This window comes from Oryzias latipes, chromosome 2 (genome assembly GCF_053564925.1).
Source record: "Oryzias latipes strain Hd-rR chromosome 2, Olatipes_Hd-rR_3.1".
In the NCBI taxonomy this organism is placed as follows: Eukaryota; Metazoa; Chordata; class Actinopteri; order Beloniformes; family Adrianichthyidae; genus Oryzias; species Oryzias latipes.
In genome coordinates this window covers 46,159,368-46,177,477 of record NC_136238.1, presented here as the reverse complement: position 1 = coordinate 46,177,477, position 18,110 = coordinate 46,159,368, and the positions used below count along the sequence as shown (strand labels likewise).

The 18,110-nt window shown below is 41.2% G+C and overlaps 1 protein-coding gene across 7 annotated transcripts in view; it reads right to left on the bottom strand.

The window, feature by feature from the left end:
* The window catches only part of LOC144988999 (NLR family CARD domain-containing protein 3-like), a 292,143-nt gene that overhangs the window by 109,506 nt on the left and 164,527 nt on the right, over positions 1–18,110 (bottom strand). The window contains exons 1-8 of one of the 7 annotated variants that reach the window (XM_078940611.1): positions 12,027–12,255; positions 9,989–10,126; positions 9,778–9,906; positions 9,313–9,417; positions 8,657–8,776; positions 8,166–8,221; positions 6,305–8,078; positions 4,501–4,674 (exon numbers count right to left, since the gene is read on the bottom strand). The exons of 3 other annotated variants lie outside the window; for them this stretch is intronic. In XM_078940611.1, coding sequence (XP_078796737.1) covers positions 4,501–4,674; positions 6,305–8,078; positions 8,166–8,221; positions 8,657–8,776; positions 9,313–9,417; positions 9,778–9,906; positions 9,989–10,074 — 2,444 coding nt within the window. In that variant the 5' untranslated portion in view covers positions 10,075–10,126; positions 12,027–12,255. Of the gene's footprint in view, positions 1–4,500; positions 4,675–6,304; positions 8,079–8,165; positions 8,222–8,656; positions 8,777–9,312; positions 9,418–9,777; positions 9,907–9,988; positions 10,127–12,026; positions 12,256–18,110 lie in introns of those variants that run through there. 3 more of the 7 variants (XM_078940614.1, XM_078940620.1, XM_078940631.1) reach the window with 3 other exon arrangements.

Below are 18,110 nucleotides of genomic sequence, written 5' to 3'. Positions count from 1 at the left end.
GCATGAATTTAAATATTTAAATATATATAAATATATATAATATATTTATATAATATATTTAATATATATTTATATTTATATATAATATATTTAAATATATATAAAAACAAAAATATATGTCACACACCAGGTGATCTGTGCAGCGTTGAGTCCACCTGGGTGATCTCAAACACGCTTGTTGTGCATCTTGGCTGCACCTATTTTGTGATGAATTTCCATCCGTTTTCTTTACTATTTGTACTGTCATGACAGCGATGCTTTTGTCAGTTTACCTTCTTGTTGAATCTTCAAAAGTGCAGAATAAAATGTGACACTGAATTAGAAACAGCACATTGTAATTTCTGCATCTATTATTAAAGTATTTATTAGTAATACAGTGGAAATTAGTAGATTTGGTTATAATGTTGATTTACGATATGCGCCCCTAAATTTTCTGGTTGTGCCCCTAAAATTTTCAGTTAGGGGCCACAGTGCTCCTAGTGAAAAAAGTTAGTCTGGAGCCCTGTAAATGTTGGAAATTCTAATAAATTTACATTTATGGAACCGATTTGAACTCTGAAAGGCCCGTTAACTTTTGTTTAGTTAGAAAACAATCTATTACGGGTAGTTGGTTAACAGATGATTATTGACAATATTTTCTGTCTCTCTCTTTGTTCTATATTGAACTTCTACCTGAAACCTTCATCCAACCGTGCAATATGTGGTTTTTATCACATCCTAAAGTTCCCTCTGAGATCAGCTTTGGATCTATTTTCAAAGATGCAGTTTTTACTCAAAATCAAAGACTTGTGTTGTTTTCTAGGACATAGTTTCTGCAGAGCAGCAAGACTTCATAAGAAAAAAGGCGTAGGTAAAAGGAGAAATCTCGAACGGTCCCACTCCTTTTTTTTAACAACACCTGATCATCTGCATACGGTATTTCTATTACAGTTTTGTTCAAACATTCACATTACATTATGAATAGCACCTTTTATTGATCATTTCTGGCCTTTGAATAAAGAAATACAGTAAACCCTCGTTTTCAGCGGGGGTTACGTTCCAAAAAGAACCCGTGATAGGCAAAATCCGTGAAGTAGAAACCTCTACTTTTTTCTTACAATTATTATGCAATTAAATACTCTATTATACATTGAAAAGAAAGAATGAAACCATTTTACAGGCTCAAGCATTTATTTCACAAATAAAAGTACTTTAGAAACGTTTTTTCAACAAATAACTTCTCTACTGTAGTCAAATAATAATTGTAATAATTTAATGTGAACAGAAGGCTTTAAATTGTGGAGATTAGCCCCGCCCACCGCAACCCGAGTAATTGGATTTAACGGGAGAAAATTTAAAATGATTATGAAAAATTATGAAAAAAAGGCGCTGCATCCTGACTCCGCTCTGCAGTGTTTTCTTCTTTTGAAGCCCGCGGTGCAGCTGTGTTTGTTCGGGAGAAGAACATAGTGAAAGGCAGTTGATGTCGCTCTTTTTCTATGGGTTTTAGAGAAACTCGAAATTGCAAGATGATTTGCACGTATCTGTTGTAAATTTGGCAAGCTGTTTTACGAACGTGAACATATTAAACTGCAACGTTATTGACGCACAGGTAGAGAAGAGGCGGAGGGACTTTTGAACCAATCAGAATGCAGAACACAATGCACCATGCAAATCCGTGAAGTAGCGAAACCGTGAAAAGTAAACCGCGTTATAGTGAGGGATCACTGTACTCAAATGCTATTTTAATCTGAAAATCTTTTTCATATCAGAAAAATGCTACAAGAGCATGTTGAAAACACCAAAAACACCATTTTTATTAGAGGGGGTCCCACTCAGATAAAGAATAGTTTAAGCTTAACCTTTTTTTAGCATTTCATTTTTTAAATAGTGGCTTACTGGGCCAGGTGAAAAGGTAAAGTTTAAAAAGGCTCTCATCTGTGTTGTACAAACTGTACCGGGAGGGCCAAAGTCTCTCTGCTCAACTCCAGTCCAACACATCCACTTCAATTTCAATTCAATTTTATTTGTATAGCCCAAAATCACAACAACAGTCGTCTCGATGGGCTTCGAAGTAAAACATGAAATCAAAAGGATCACGAATACAAAGAGTTCAATAGAAAAATACTAAAATGAACTAACAAACTGACTAAGCTATACTGGCATCCCTGCCCTTAGACCCCCCTTCTAAACCCTGTGGTTTTTATCACATCCTAAAGTTCCCTCTGAGATCAGCTTTGGATCTATTTTCAAAGATGCAGTTTTTGTAGACAACTAGATCCACAAACGTTTTTGTTTTCCTGGTCTGAGCTGGAGTCATGCTCAGAACTGTACCGCTGGATAGCTCCAATATTGCTGACCGTTTTTGTTGGATTGTTAATGTTAATTTAGGTTTGTGGGGCTCTGTAAGCTAGTGGGAGAGAGTGTAAACAAATGGATGATGGGAAATATGTGAAAGCATACTTTTACGCCAACAACACTAGAGGTGAATTTCTAATGAATTCCTGCCCCTCTGCAGAAACTATGTCCTATAGAACAGAACAGATCTTTAGATTTTGGCCTAAAACAGCATAATCATGAATAAAAAAATCACTGGGAACATTTTGAGATGATTGGAGTGGGACTTTTGGTTTGAACCTGGACTGTCTGACTTTAACCCCTAACCCTTAGGAACTGGGTTGTCATAAGATGAATACTCATTTTTTGTTTTTCCTTTTTCATTTTTTAGGATGACACGGATGCTGCCAGGGAGAATGATAAAACGATCTATGAACGAGGATTATGCTGCGTTAGTCTAAGGACAAAATGTAAAAAAGTAAATAATTATGTTACCATGAAAGGCACAATTTTTGGTATTTAATTTTTCTGTAAAGTAACTGCTACATTTTGTATTTTACAGAATGAAGACACCATAAATGCTACAACTGTGGGGCGTTTTAACATCCAGAATATGGAATGTTGGAATACTTGGATGTTGGAATTTGTTTTGAAGGCCAGATTGTCATTAGACTTGGACAGTGTTGGACAACGTCGCCTTGGTGTTTGGAATGTTTTTTGGTCTATTCTCTCAAATTGAGCTACTCACAAGGTCAGCGATGCACTTACATTTATTTTTATTGAAATCAAGCTGCACCCAGAAAGGCTCAAAGCCTCTCAACAAAAAATGTTCATGTGATCGTTTTAAAGACGGTGGAAAGGAGGACTCACCTCCATCCAACAGCCACAACCCCAAAAACCAGCAAAGGGGAGACAATGAATTTTTAAAATGGACTAATTTGACAAACTGTATACATGATAATGTTTAAGTTTTACACGCCTTAAATAAATGTGCAATGTAATAGTGTGTCCTTTGCATTTTTGAATTATTTATTTTGGCTGCTTAATGTAAAAAAGTGTTTATCAAATTTGTAAGTTCAACAATGAAAGCATTGAAATTACAGTCATGTTGGTGCAAAACATTTGAAAAGGTTTATTAGAAATTGTGCTGCCAAAAAAAAAGAATTCTACTAAAAAAAAAAAAGTCAGTCTAACTTAAATGATTTGTGTTGAGACAACACAAAGAAAAAATGCAAATTGAACCCAAAAAAATTGTGTGGAACGAGTTTCCACTATTTAATTGTGTAGCTCTAACTGAAATGATTGGTGTTAGGACAACACAACAAACTAATGCAAATTCTACTCAAAAGAATTGTGTAGGAACGGGTTTCCACTATTTAACTGTGTTGGTTCTACAAATCCTTTTTTATCTAAATGTAAATGTCAAATCTAAATGTGAACCATAAATGTTTCATTTCAACAATAAAGTCCAGTTTCTGACTCCCAGACTCTGGTTCCCATGGAAACTGATCCACACAGAGGAACTCCCTCAGAAGGAGTCTAGTTAACCTTTGGAGAGAACAGAAGACTGAGAGATTCTGACACTCTGGACCACTGATGTCTGACAGAAGGGTTGCTGTGGGGCAGCGTGCTGACGCTAAACTATTTAATCCTTTATCAAATATTGTTAATCTTATAACTTCAACCTGGTAGACTCTGGTCCTTGAAAATATTGTCTGACATTAAACTGATATGCAGCTACAGATCTGCCTCTGCAGGTTTACTCAATTCTTTCATTTCTGCACCAGAACTCTCCTTTCTCTGATTTTCTTCTCTAGTCTGACTGACACTTGTGTGTGTGTTTGTGCACGTGCACGCTCACATGCTCTGCTGTGTCTGATTTGAACTTTGACCTCGGTCAGCTTTCAGGCAGCTTTGATTTCTGTTTCAGTTCTTGTTTGTTTTCTGACTCTTTAAACTCAGAAATCTGTCAAATGTTTCAACAGCTGAACCTTCTGTTGCCATGGAAACATCTTTGTTCTACAGATAATCTAAGCAGCTGTTTTCTTCCACTGCAGACTCTTCAAAGAATCAAAGATGTTCAATTTGTGGAAAATCCAGAAAATCTTTGAATCCAAACCTTTCAGCTTCAGTGAAGAACTACAAATGTAGAAATGAACCAACCAGCAGCTTCAATGTTCTGACCTCAGAGTCTGCAGTCTGCAGTTTGGACTCTCCAGTCCAGAACACAGAACCTTCATGGATGAATCCTCCAGGCTGTTGAAGCTCAGGTCCAGTTCTGTCAGGTGGGACGGGTTGGACTTCAGAGCTGAGGCCACAATTTCCCAGTCAGTCTCTGAGAGATGACATTCTGGAAGTCTGTGAAGAGACAGAAAGACAGAAACAGGTGATCTATGATGAATTCAGGCTGTGATGAAGTTCCAGTTGGACATTTGTCTCTTCATCAGAGCTTCATCTTCATCATGAACCAGTCCTCCTCATCAGTCTCTCTCAGATCTTTCTTTCATCTGCAGCTGGAGGAGAGAAGGTGGAGCTCCATGGAGCTTCATGCTGCCCTCAGTCTGTCAGTGATCTGAGGTCTGAACCCCAAAGTTACCAGTAGAACATCTGGATCACACAGACTGACAGCTGTCACTCTGACCATGAAGACGATGATGGTTGAATGTTTTTAAATGTTGGTTCTAATCCAGTTTTCTGAGAGTTTTCTGTTTCCATTTCCAAACTGATATTTTCATGTTTTCAGCTCTGAAGCTGTAAACAACAACAGTTCATCTTCCTGTTCTGTTGCAGAACTTTGATCCAGTTTTCTCCTCAGGTCCACGTCTCCCGTCATGAACAGAACCACAGCAGCACCAACCTTCAGCCAGAACTTTCCAGAAGCTCTTCTTGGTAGAAAGAGGCTAAAGTGACAGTTAGCTGTGATGCTAAGCTTCATTGTTCAGAGTCAGAGTCCTCCTTGACTATGAAGAAGACGTCCGTTCAAACATGTCAGGTACCGTATTTTCACGACTATAAGGTTCACTTAAAAGTCTTTTATTTTCTCCAAACTGTAGGGGGCGCCCTATGAGGCGGTGCGCCTAATGTGTAGTTGTGGGACTTCAGCAGAGGAGTAGAAGAAGACGGCCTGAGAACCAACTCAGTTTGTCTCCCACTGCTTTTTTCCACTATGAGTGTGTATGTGTCTGTGCTGAAATGTGTGTGTACTGAATGTAAATCTGCATACTTTGACAATACGCTTTGTTATTCATTTGCATGTTTGGAAATGAAAATTACATCTATAAATGTACATATACACTTGGGTAGGGCACTGGACTTTGATGGTGGGAGTACTGGGTTTAGTTGGGAAAGTAAAGATTTAAGGGAAAGGAGGTGAGAGTTTATAAGATTTTTCTTCTTCTCACTCCCTTTTAGACTTGTGTTTATATAATTTTTTCTTGTTATGTTTTATATAATTTACTTGCCTTTTTTTGTTGTTGTTGTTTTTATAAGTTTTGTCTTATTTTGTTATTTTACACTTTTTTCACTAGTCCAAAATAAAAAAGACTACTACTACTACTGAGTGCCGCTCACCCCTGTTTGCAAAAGGAGGAGCAGACACTCAGCCAAGTGAGTGTGTGAGCGCACATTCAGTTTGTGTTACTCAGAGAACAGTGAGTCTCTGAGGGTCCACACGGGAAAGTGAAACCCCAAAGGAAGATCTGCCTTCAGCCCTGGAGAGGATCTTCCCCAAGGTCAGAAACGTGATGGCAGGAAAGGTTCATCACGAGCATGCATGCTTCACCGATATGTTCAGAAGGTTCTGGATTGGATTTCATTTGGACAAATATGATCCTTCTTTGATCTTTAGCTAAAAGATCATATGAGTGTTAAAAACAAACTGATTTTCTTCTTTCATGTTTATATTTCTAATCTTTTTCAAACCTTTCATTCTTTGTAAATCAATCTGAACTCTGATCTGATTTATCATCACAATCACTTCTGGACTCACCTGAACTTTCTGCAGTTCCTCACAGCTGGGATCAGTCTCCGTCTACCCTCATCTGATGTCTTGTACTGTTCCAGGTCCAGCTCATCCAGAACCTCCTCTGACATCTGCAGAGTGTAGGCCAGAGCTGAGCAGTGGATCTGTGAGAGTTCCTTCTCTGATTTGTTCTCTGACTTCAGGAACTCTTGGATCTCCTGATGAACTGAGAGGTCCTTCATCTCCATCAGACAGTGATAGATGTTGATGCTTCTGTCAGGAGAGACTCCTCCACTGTTGATCTTCTTCAGGTTGTTGATGGCTCTCTGAATGGTTTCTGGATTCTTCTCTGTCTGACCCAGCAGGCCTCCTAAGAGTCTCTGGTTGGACTCCACAGAGAGACCATGAAGGAAGCGAACCAGCAGGTCCAGGTGTCCAGTTTGACTCTTCAGGGATTTCTCCATGACTCTTTTTAGAAACTCATTCAGGGGTGGGTTCTCCATGTTGTTCTCCACGAAGTCCTTAATGACCTTTACCTTCCTGGTGGAGTAACAGTGGAACATGTAGACTGCAGCCAGAAACTCCTGAACGCTCAGATGAACAAAGCTGTAGACCGCTTTCTGGAAGATCTCACACTCTCTTCTGAAGATCTCAGTACAAAGTCCAGAGTACACTGAGGCCTCTGTGACATCCAGACCACACTGCTGCAGGTCTTCTTGGTAGAACATGATGTTTCCTTTCTCCAGATGTTCAAATGCCAGCCTCCCCAGCTTCAGAAGAACTTCCCTGTCTGGACTTGTCTGATGTTCCTGCTGGTACTTGTTCTTCTTCCTCTTTGTCTGGACCATCAGGAAGTGGGAGTACATGTCAGTCAGGGTGGTGGGCAGCTCTCCTCTCTGCTCTGTGCTCAGCAGGTTCTCCAGAACCACAGCAGTGATCCAGCAGAAGACTGGAACTTCACACATGATGTAGAGGGACATGGAGCCCTTGATGTGGGAGATGATTCTGCTGGACAGCTCTCCATCTGGGAACCTCCTCCTGAAGTACTCCTCCTTCTGAGCATCATTGAAGCCTCGGACTTCTGTCAGTCTGTCCACACATGAAGGAGGGATCTGATTGGCTGCTGCAGGTCTGGAAGTGATCCAGACCAGAGCTGAGGGCAGCAGACGTCCCTGGATGAGGTTAGTGAGCAGCACGTTGACTGAGGACTTGTGTGTGACATCAGACACCAGCGGACTGTTGTTGAAGTCCAGAGAAAGTCTGCTTTCATCCAGACCATCAAAGATGAACAGAAGTTTGCAGACAGACAGCTGTTCTGCTGGGATCTTCTGGAGTGTTGGATGGAACAGCTGGATCAGAGTGAGAAGACTGTGCTGCTCATCTCTGATCAAGTTCATCTCCCTGAAGGACAGAGGAACCACAGCACTGATGTCTTGGTTCTCCAAGCCCTCGGCCCAGTCCAGAGTGAACTTCTGCACTGAGAAGCTTTTTCCAGCTCCAGCAACTCCGCTGGTCAGAACCACTCTGATGGATCTGTGTTGGTCAGGGAGGACTTTGAAGATGTCTGGGTTCTTGATTGCAGTGTCATGGAGCTGGTTGGTCTTGGTGGTGGTCTCCAGCTGCATCACCTCATGTTGGGTGTGAGCCTCTGGTCTCAGTCCCTCTGTGATGTAGAGCTCAGTGTAGACCCTGTTGAGGAGCGTTTCTCTTCCTGCTTCTTCAGTTCCTTCAGCCACATGTTGACTTCTGCTCCTCAGACTGATCTGATGTTCTCCAAACATCTCCTGCAGACCAACATCTGCTGACAGAGCAGAGAAGAAAGCTCCTTCATGAGTGTTCCACATGTTTCCAGAAGAATCTATCAGCAGATGATCAGGCTCTGACTCACCAGCTCTGGCTCTTTCTGCAGACTGGGGTCCGCTCCTCTTCTTCTCTCTGTGGACACTAAGGAGAAACGTTAGTGAACAACAATCAAAGCAGTCAGTGGGAAGTTCCAGACTGACTCTGATCATGGAGCAGATCCTCTCTGATCTTCAGACTCAGATATTGGGATCCAGACTGTGCTGAATGTGAGCAAATGTGTTTCCAGGTGAAACCAGAGCAGATCTAGTCCATCTGAAGGTCTAAATGATGCCTTAGCTGTGTTTGGAGCTCATGTCTGGACTGAGCTCAGAGAAAAGTTCAGCTGTTTGCTTCATCCTCACAGACTGAGCTTTGTGTCCTCCAGAGTTGTCCAACTCTTTTCTTTCCTCTCAGACCTAAAACGCTCACAGCAGATGGTTGACCTTCCTGGATGGATCAGCTGATGTTCTTGATGAGAACATTGTTGTTCCTGCTGAGAGCTGAACTCTGCTTTGTTCACTAGAAACTGCTTCTTACTGTGAGTCTGAAGGTCTTGGTTCAGTTCTGAAGTATGGAGGATGATCTTTGGACCGGTCACTCTTCATGGAGCCACAGCTGGAGGCTGCAGACTGGACTCTCTGTGTGACCTGTTGACCTCTGCAAACACCAAAGCATCAGAGTGTTGGAGGATCTGCTTCTTCATGAACAGCTGATGGACTTTGACATGAACACAGACTGAGCTGTTTAGTCTGGAATAACATGACATGTTTGGATCAACAGTTTCCAGCTTTCAGCATTTTCTGTCAGTCAATCCAGACTTTTTTCTAGAAAAGCTGATTCCAATTCTCCACGTAGAAATGGAGAAATTCTGAGAGCAGAAAGTCCAACTAGAACAATGTGATGTTTGGAAAGCATGAAAATCGGAATCCTAGGAGTCTGCAGTGATTCTTCTCATTAGACTGGAGCTGCTGTCAGTCAGAGTCAGCAGTCAACATGTTTTCTTCTCCAACATCTCTGATGTCTCTCAGAGACTCTCAGAAGACTCAACTGAAAAGATCTCATCACACACATGATGCTCCAAGTGAGTCTGATCAGAGAGATCCAGAACTGAACCAGACCTCAAGTCCTTCATCTGAAAACTGTTGATCATCTGAACTAGAATCCAGCCTCCAAAAACTCTGACAAACACTCACTGCTCCACTGCTGGATGGATGTCCTTGAAGTCTGGAGGTAAACCCTTTGACCAGTCACTCCTGAAGGATCCACAGCTGGATCCAGGTCCAGGTCCATGTTGGTTCCTGTGAAGAATGAAGGTTGCTGCTTTAACTCTGACCAACACTTACTGTTCCTCTTCTGAAGTGATGTCTTTTAAGTCAGGAATAGAAGCTGATGACTTTTTAGTCTTTAAGATTTTTTTTACTGGGGAAAAAAACCTCCAATGTATTTTCGTTTTCGTGATGGCGTTGCAGGAGCAGCAGCTAATTACACAGCTCTCTCTTCTCTTTTTTGTTTTATTTTCTTTTCTAATGTTTTTTGGCCCGCTTTACGGCTTTTCTTTTATGTGGTCAATGCCTTTTGCAAGTCTGCACATAAGAAGACCAATTTTATTAATTTGCATTCTGTTTTTCATTGTTTTTAATTTAATGACAAACACTCACTGTTCCACTCCTGGATGGATGGCTTTGAAGTTAGGAATTAAGCCTTTTGATCTGTCACTCCTGAAGGACCCACAACTGGATTCAGATCCAGGTCCAGATCCACATCCAGATCCAGGTCCAGGTTTGTTCCTGTGGAGAATGAAGGTTGCTGGTGTGAGTCCTGAGCTCTGACATGGAGAAGATCATGGACAGTTGGAGATGTTCATCTCACCTCTGAGCTTTGCTCTGGTTGTCATGGTTACCATCTCTGCTTCTAGAGGGAGGGGCTCCCTCCTGTGGTTCCTCCCACTGATCCATGCTGCTGGATTCACTGGATCCACATCAGCTCACACACACCTTCCACCTTCACCTGCAGAGGAAACATGTCTTCTTAAACTCTGACAGACATCCTGATTGTTACCAGATGTGGTTCTGAGTTCTGTACTCTGGTACCAAAACTTTTTTTTGTTTGTGTCAACAAAGCTGATGAATTGACTAATCTGGCTGTGTGGAATGTTGTTAGAATTTGTAATCCTGGTAATAAATGTGTTGGAATTTTTTTTTCAAAATCATTTTTATTGGATTTTAGCACAGCAATGTAGTGATATGAAACATTGTATGCATTATTTTTCCATTAACAGCAACACTGCATCACTGGTTCTTAAAAAAAAGGGTTCACAAATATGGTGTTCCCAAAGTAACTGTTCAGAAATGACCAATTAATGGTGTATACTTATATAGCACTTTTCTACATTCCCTAAAGGCCCAAAGCGCTTTCCAGTCACAGTCCCATTCACCCATTCACACACTGATGCTGCTGAACACTGGCACCAACCTCCCACCAGATGCAAGGTGGGGTTCAGTGTCTTTCCCAGGGACACTTCGACACATGGGCGTGCAAAGTGGAAATTGAACCTGCAATCTTACGATCATGGGTCGACCGCCCTACCGCTGCACCACGGCCGCCCACAACAAGAGACATGTAAAGCAATAGAACGTACAAAAAACAAAAAAAAAATGGTCGGCTCATAGAACATATCCTCAATCAGAAGATTGTCAATTTCATGGTCAGGTGGTCTGGATGGAAACTGATGAGTTTTTTCTTTGACAAAACTTGGGATTAGCAAAGAGCGGGAAAAGGGGTTCTTGAGACTGATTTTGGATGAAAGTTGTTCAAAGGAGGCAAATGTGCCCTCAATAATGTCTGAATTGATACCAAATTTTCAAAGTGACTTTGACAACAGTGTTATTGTGATTTTCAGTGCTCGGAAATTGCTTTGGAGCATAAATTATTGACGTTAACGAGGACAAAACAAGAAGAGGCCTCCAGGCTCAACCATGCTGGGACATTCTTCCAGCCTGTAGCCAATACCTAATAACACCACAGCTGCATGTCCAGTAGTAAAACAAAGTTTGGTTAGGTAATCCCTCCTGCACACTTGGGTCGTTTAAGGTATGCTTTACAAATTCTGGGAGCCTTTTTATTATTACAAATGAATCTAGACAAAGTATCAATTATTTTTGTGTAAAATGGACAAATAGAAGATAGAAAACACAAAAGGACGTTGTCAAATGTGTGTGTGTGTGGGGGGGGCTGGTAGGGTTCCTTGCCCGGTGAGTAAGTTAGTGTAGAACCACCACTGCTGGCAGCTTTAGCCTGAATGTTTCCACCTCTGTTTCTATCACTGCTAGAACCTTCCTGCTGTCTCTCAGCCATTACAGGAACTTTTCTTCATTCCTTCTACATCTCTGGCATTTCTGTTTTGAGCCCTCCATTGTTTTTCTTTGGCCTCCCCGTCTTTAGAGCGCTCTCATCAGATGACAAGATTCAACTAAAATGAAGCAATGACGTCTTGTACACTCTCTGTTCAAGACCCGAGTGAGGAAGAAGCGGCTGCGGTGGGGGCGCCCAATAAAGTTATGATGTGATTCTGTTACTGATCTTATCATATATATGTATATGTGTGCACAAACAGCTGTGAAATTATAAAAAATGAACCATAGTTAACTTTCGCAACTTCGGTTTGGCCGGCGCCCCCTACACGCCTGTGGTGGATTTAAAAAAACACATGAAAAGCCTGAAAGAACATCACAGATCAAACCGGATCAGAGTTTTTCTGAACCGTCTCAGCACGAATACATGATGGAAACTTTCATAGCGGCCATGTTTCCAGGAAGCCCTGTTGTGTTTGTCTGCTGCTCTTTTCCTCACAGATCAACACAACAGCTTCATGATGAGAACAGAAAACAACTTTAACACAAAGACTCACCAAAGAAGAAGAAAATGGAGGAAACTCCAACGTCTGTGTCTGCTGGACAAACTGCTGACTCACTTTGAGAGCAGAACTCCTCCCTGTGTGTGTGTGTGTGTGTGTGTGTGTGTGTGTGTGTGTGTGTGTGTGTGTGTGTGTGTGTGTGTGTGTTTGTTTGTGTGTGTCCATGAATAGCTGCGTCTCTCCTCCTCTGCAGTTACAAGAAATCACGTGACTGCAGCTGCAGCAGTCAAAACGCTGCTGGGTCCTAAAGAGTAAGAGATTCAGCTCTGAGGGGCTGAAATATTCAGAGCCCCCCAGGTGCCAGTGGTTAAAAAAATCTGATAAACGATGTGCACGGACTGATCTGTGCCCGTGAATTAAACGATTGTGTTCCTACTGATGCAGACGCACTAACCCCACTTGGACAAACTATGTAGCATGGAGATCTGCTCAGACTCTACATATTTTCATCTCACGTTTCCTTTTGTAATATAAAGTTCTTTTCCTTCATGAGTTGTGTCTCACATTATTCTTCAAACCACATGTGTCAAACTGAAGGCCCGCAGAATAGATGTTTTTCATTTCTTAGAATAATAAAATTTCTTCGTAACTAGGGGGAATCAGACTTGAAACATTGGATTGGGTAACTATACATTAGGACTTAAACCCTGTCTATATAACCTAACCTGACACAATCAAATGTAAAAGGATTTATGCTAGAGTAACAAGCAAAACATGTTTTCTATGCAACTGGAATTGTCACTTTAAAAAGATAGAATAAATAAATAATGAGTTATTTAACATTAAGGATAGTTACATTTATTTTTCAGTCAGCACTTTGAGTTCTTCTCAACTTTGGACTCCCAAAGCAAACGTTCTGGGATGTTTGCTTCAGCTCTGTGCTTCTGTTCTCTGGTTGCAGAGACTTGGAGCTCTTTCTCTCTCTCTCTCTCTCTCTCTCTCTCTCTCTCTCTCTCTCTCTCCATGCAGATCAGCAACTTCTTTGGAGGCAGAGGCAGCTATGTGGGAAGTCTCTGCAGGTCCAGAATCTTCTGATGGATCAGCAGCTGCTGCAGGTTCCTCTGGGTGGAAACACATTTCTGCCAAACAGAACATCTGTTTGTCTTTGTTTGGATGGAAAACGGAGGAAAAAAACTTCTTTGGAGAGAAATCTGCTTTGTTTCTTGTTGCTATGAGGTTGTTGAACAAATGTGGTCACTTTCACAGCTTCACTTCAAATGACTTCCAATAGACAGAAATTATACATTTTCAGTTTATTAAAATAAGTTTGTGAAACATTTTTGATGTTTTTTCTGTAATTCTAGGTCTGATGTCTTCATCCATGATGGCTAAAAGAACAAAAACCAAACCAAATCAGTCAAGTCTGTAGTTTGAATTTGGATTAGAAATGAGAAGGGCGACACCTTCTGGCTGGATCCAGAACTGCATCTTGTGCTCAGAAAAGTGTTGAAAAACCTCAATTGTGTCTGTAAAATGTCTGCAGCTTTTTTGTCTGCAGACATGAATAAAGTCTGGATTTGATCCTGAATGAATCTTCATATTTCTTTGTCCTTCAGTCTTTCTTTCAGTCTGAAACACACTGGTTCATTTGATCCTAATGAGAACATGTGTGAGGCTCCAACATGGCTGCCTTCACTGCAGCTTCCTCTTCACAGCATGTGTTTGTGGATCAACACACAAACAACAACAGCTGCAGGTGAGGAAGTGTTGCTGTTGTTGCCTTTGCCTGCTTCCAGCCTACAGGCACAGTTTTCTGCTCCATATGAGCTGGAAAAGAAAATGAATGACACCAATTTTAGGATCCCAACTCCTGACAGAGAGAAGAAATGTGGAGTTTGTCACGTCAACATGCTCCAGCCTTCTTTCTCCAGAGGGGAGTCCAACTGTCCTTCTAGTGATGCTCCGGTAGTCTCAGTCTCCATGTGTTCTCGTCCCTCAGAAGATCAGATTTCAGAGGATGGGCTTGGAGAGAAAAGTGGAGTTGTGCTACTGCTTGTTTGGGAAACTCTGAAATCTGAAGCCAACTAGAGAATTTCTGCTCATATCTGTCTCCACCTGCTGGTGGTGACATCATGGTTTGATGGAGGAGAAGTTGTTGCTGTTTTCTGATCCTCCTGGTCAGGCTGGAAACAGCTGGAGATGTTGTTCATCCATCACAGGGTTTGGTCCAAAGCTCCAGTGCAGCCTCTCACCTCCTCCACCTTCCTCTTTGAGGGAGGCAGCAGAAGCTCCTCCTCTTCTTCAGCTGGATGATGATGCTGTCCTCCACCTGCAGCTGGACCTGGATGTTCTCTCAGACCATGTGGCCTCATGGATCAGAAGGTTGAGGGTTCAAGTCCCTTCATGGTTGAAGTCAGACAGAAGAAGAGTTTGGTTTGGATCCTTTCTTGTCTTTCTGTTCTCATTGAGTCTCTTCTAGTTCCAGGTCTGGTTCAAATAGTGGAATCATCCAAAAGGATGAAAACAGTCCTCCAAGCAGACGTCAGATTGAAAAGCTCATCAAAGAACACATCCAACTAGCCAATCAGCAAAGCACTGACAAGCTGGACTTGTGCTCTCCTTCAGTGAAGAACCTCCTCCTGCTGCTCCTCCATCTTTAGCTCCTCCTCCTCACCATCACTGTGACTGTTGACGTCTTCCAACTCCTCCAGAAAGCTGTTTTCTGATGAACATCTCCTCCCTGTTGCTGCTTTCAGTCCAAACTCACTCTGTTCATGTCAATTCACTCCAGAGAAAATCCTTTTTCTGGGAAGAATTGGCTCCAAGTTTTCCTCCAACTAAGAATCTGCAAACCCAGATGAGAACTCCCAGCAGGAAAAGAATTCATCTGCAGGAAACTAGAAAAAGGCCTTTTTGTGGGAGGAAACCATTCCAGATCTTTACAAACACCACAAATCCCAACTTTTCCTCCACTTAGCCTGAGTTTGGCTTCCAGGAAGCGGTGTGTGTTCAAGCTCCGCCCCCATCTCATGAAGCCCCTCCTCCAACATGAGGCCACTGGGGAATTCTGAATGAACCTTTACATTTCAACAGAAATTCAAGCTAAAAACAGGAAAAAAAACTCTCTTCATGTTTGAAAACAATCAAAGATTCAAACAGGAAGAGAAAACAAGGTTTGTCAGGAAATCAATAGATTTGATTGATTGTAAATCTGCTTCCTGTTGGAGTTTGATGAATGGAAGTAGAATGTGTAGAAAGTCAGTTGATGTTTTCCATTTCAGTAAATGAAGGTTTGATCTGCAGATTTCCTGATCCCTTTCTGACTGGGATCCAGACCTGATCTAGACGGGACTCATGAGGAAGCAAACAGCACAGAAACTGCTCTGAATGTTCCCTCTTCTTCACTTTCTGTCTGACTTCAACCATGAAGGGACTTGAACCCTCAACCTTCTGATCCATGAGGCCACATGGTCTGAGAGAACATCCAGGTCCAGCTGCAGGTGGAGGACAGCATCATCCAGCCGTCACAGACTGGGGGCGGAGCCTGGAGATGACTGCTGAAGGTCAGAGGGCGGAGCTTCATCAGGATGAAGGTGCTGCTTGGATTCTGCTTTGATGTCCGTCTGTTCTCAGTCCCTTCATGGCTGCTGCTCAGAGCTGTTTCTGGATCTTTCTGGAGAATTCATGTCTTTACTGATCCAAATGTGGGATTTCTGTTTTTCTTTGGACTTTTCTTGATTTCAGGCTTTTAGCTTCTGGAACTTTCTTTGTTTCTCTGCTTTAACTTCCAAACGGGTTTATCTAAGACAATCTGATTGTTTTTCATTTGACTTTCTAGGAACTTTCTGTTTCATCTTTGAGGATTTGGACTTTTGAAAGACTTTTAGCTGCAGTTTCATCCTTTGAACCAGATGGATCTGAATCTAGAGTCAAAGATTCTAAGGAAATCCTGGATTCACAGACATTTGATTGAATTTCTGATCCAGACAGAAATTCTAAGAATACCCAGCATGCATTTGGAAAAACTCCTTAGCTTCTAGTGGAAAATGATGAGTCATTGGAAAAGCATTCTATGAATGCTCAGAAAACTTCCTCTAAGGTTGTGGTTGTTTGGAGAAGTCCTCCTCTTCAAAGAAGTTCTCCTGACCGTCTTCAAAGCCACTTTCTGCTTTTTCAAACCAACCTTAGACACTGAAACAGAATGAATCCAATGCAGAAATTTATTGACACCTTTAATTCAAAGCTTCAATCAGTTTGAATCTCATGAAGAACATTTCAAAAATCCACATTTGGATCAGGCGTCTTCATCAGAGCACAACTCATGTTTCCAGGACTGTGACTCACCAATAGATCCTCATTTCCTTTACACAATCTGTTTCCATCATTTGGATTTTTCATAAAAACTTGAGTTAGAAAAGAATTGTTGGCCCAAAATGTCCAGTTTGAATAGTCTACAGTTTGTTGTGTTTGGTTGCTAGGTAACAGGGTCTTTAATGTCTCTGATGTCATGGTGGCTTTCAGAGTTGAACTCCTGAATATGACGGTAAACATTTGGATTGAACCAAAATGGGATTGAAGCTCATGCTAAATCCTGATCTCAATGCTGAAAAAACCTCCTACTAGATTCTGGTTGTTTGGAGAAGTCTGCTTTATCAATCTGGCATGTCCCCTCAGGGTGGAGGCCCCCGGTGAAAACCCAGGACATGCTGGGGAGACGAAGCTCCGCCCACCTCTTCACATTTGAATCAAACCATTCCTGGAGATGTTGGTCAACATGTCATTTACCACCCAAAACCACGGCGAGGAATATTTATTGTGTAATAACTTTTTTATATTTGTATTTCAAAAATATATTATGTCAAATAAACAGGGTTGTTGGTTGTTCCCTGCAGTATTTTATCTTCAGTATTTCAATCCCTAGACGGCTAACATGGTCGAGTGAAAACCTAGCTTAAAATACCACCAACTCCCTCAAACTGGTCTTCAATTATATATATATATATATATAATAGTTGTCCCCTGACTTCGCCCATAAGTGGCCGGGATAGGCTCCAGCAGCCCCGTGACCCCGAAAGGGAAAACGGTCAAGAAAATGAATGAATATATATATAATGAACATCTGATATGCTCTATTGTAAAGGACGTGTTTGCTCTTTGTGTCATTGCCGTAACATTGAACCTTTTTAAGATTTTGAGAACTGATGAGCTGCAGGAACCATGTTGATGAAGACCAGACTGGTGATGTGAGAACAACGGAGCTTGATCTGAAAGAGTTTAGGATTGCAGGTAGCAGATTGATATTACGAATTAGCCTTTAATTGAAAGCTTTGAGTCCTAATTATAATTGATAGTATTTTTTTCCTTAGTTCTAATTCACACATTGCTTTATGGATGTTTTTTTGTCCTTGACTTCTTAGATATGTTGGTGTTTGAAGAATATTATCTCATGAATCTGGTTTACACAATATTGTTTTTTTCCTTGCACCATTTGTAAAATGTGTTGTCCTTGCTGTGACCAAAGGTGGAAAGCTTGTTGACAGCTTTGGGTCTGAGTTAGATGATGATGTGTTTCAGGATGTAGTTAAGGATCCTTCTGTCGGATATTAACCACCAAATATGCCACTGGTTTGTGTGAATCACATTTTTAATTTTTTTGATAAAAGAACTTGTTTGATGTCTTCTTTCAGATTCTGTTCCTATGCTACAATCTTCTGAGCAATCATCAATGATTCCTTGATTCATCTGATTCTCAAGACACCGTCGTCTATTCAGAGTCCATCCAGTAAACGGCTAAGGCTGGACTCAGAGGCCAAGCACGTAAGAATTATTATAATCAAATTTTTAAGGATATGAACTTGTAAAATAAATATTGCTTAAATTGCTGAGATTAGTCTATTGTCCAATCCTTGTTTAGTTGATGACCTTTTTAATTTGCTTAAGTTCTTTTCTCTGTGTAGCCCAGTCAAAATAAAAAATAAAACAGACTAAGCTACTATTAAAAGATAAAAATGTATTATTTATTAAAAATGTTCAATGGCCACTTGTTGGTTTGGTTAACAAGTTGTTTTTTGCTTAAAGTTTCATTGGAAATCAAGTTTGTTGGTCTAGTATGTTAAAAGTTTGATTTTGCACACAACC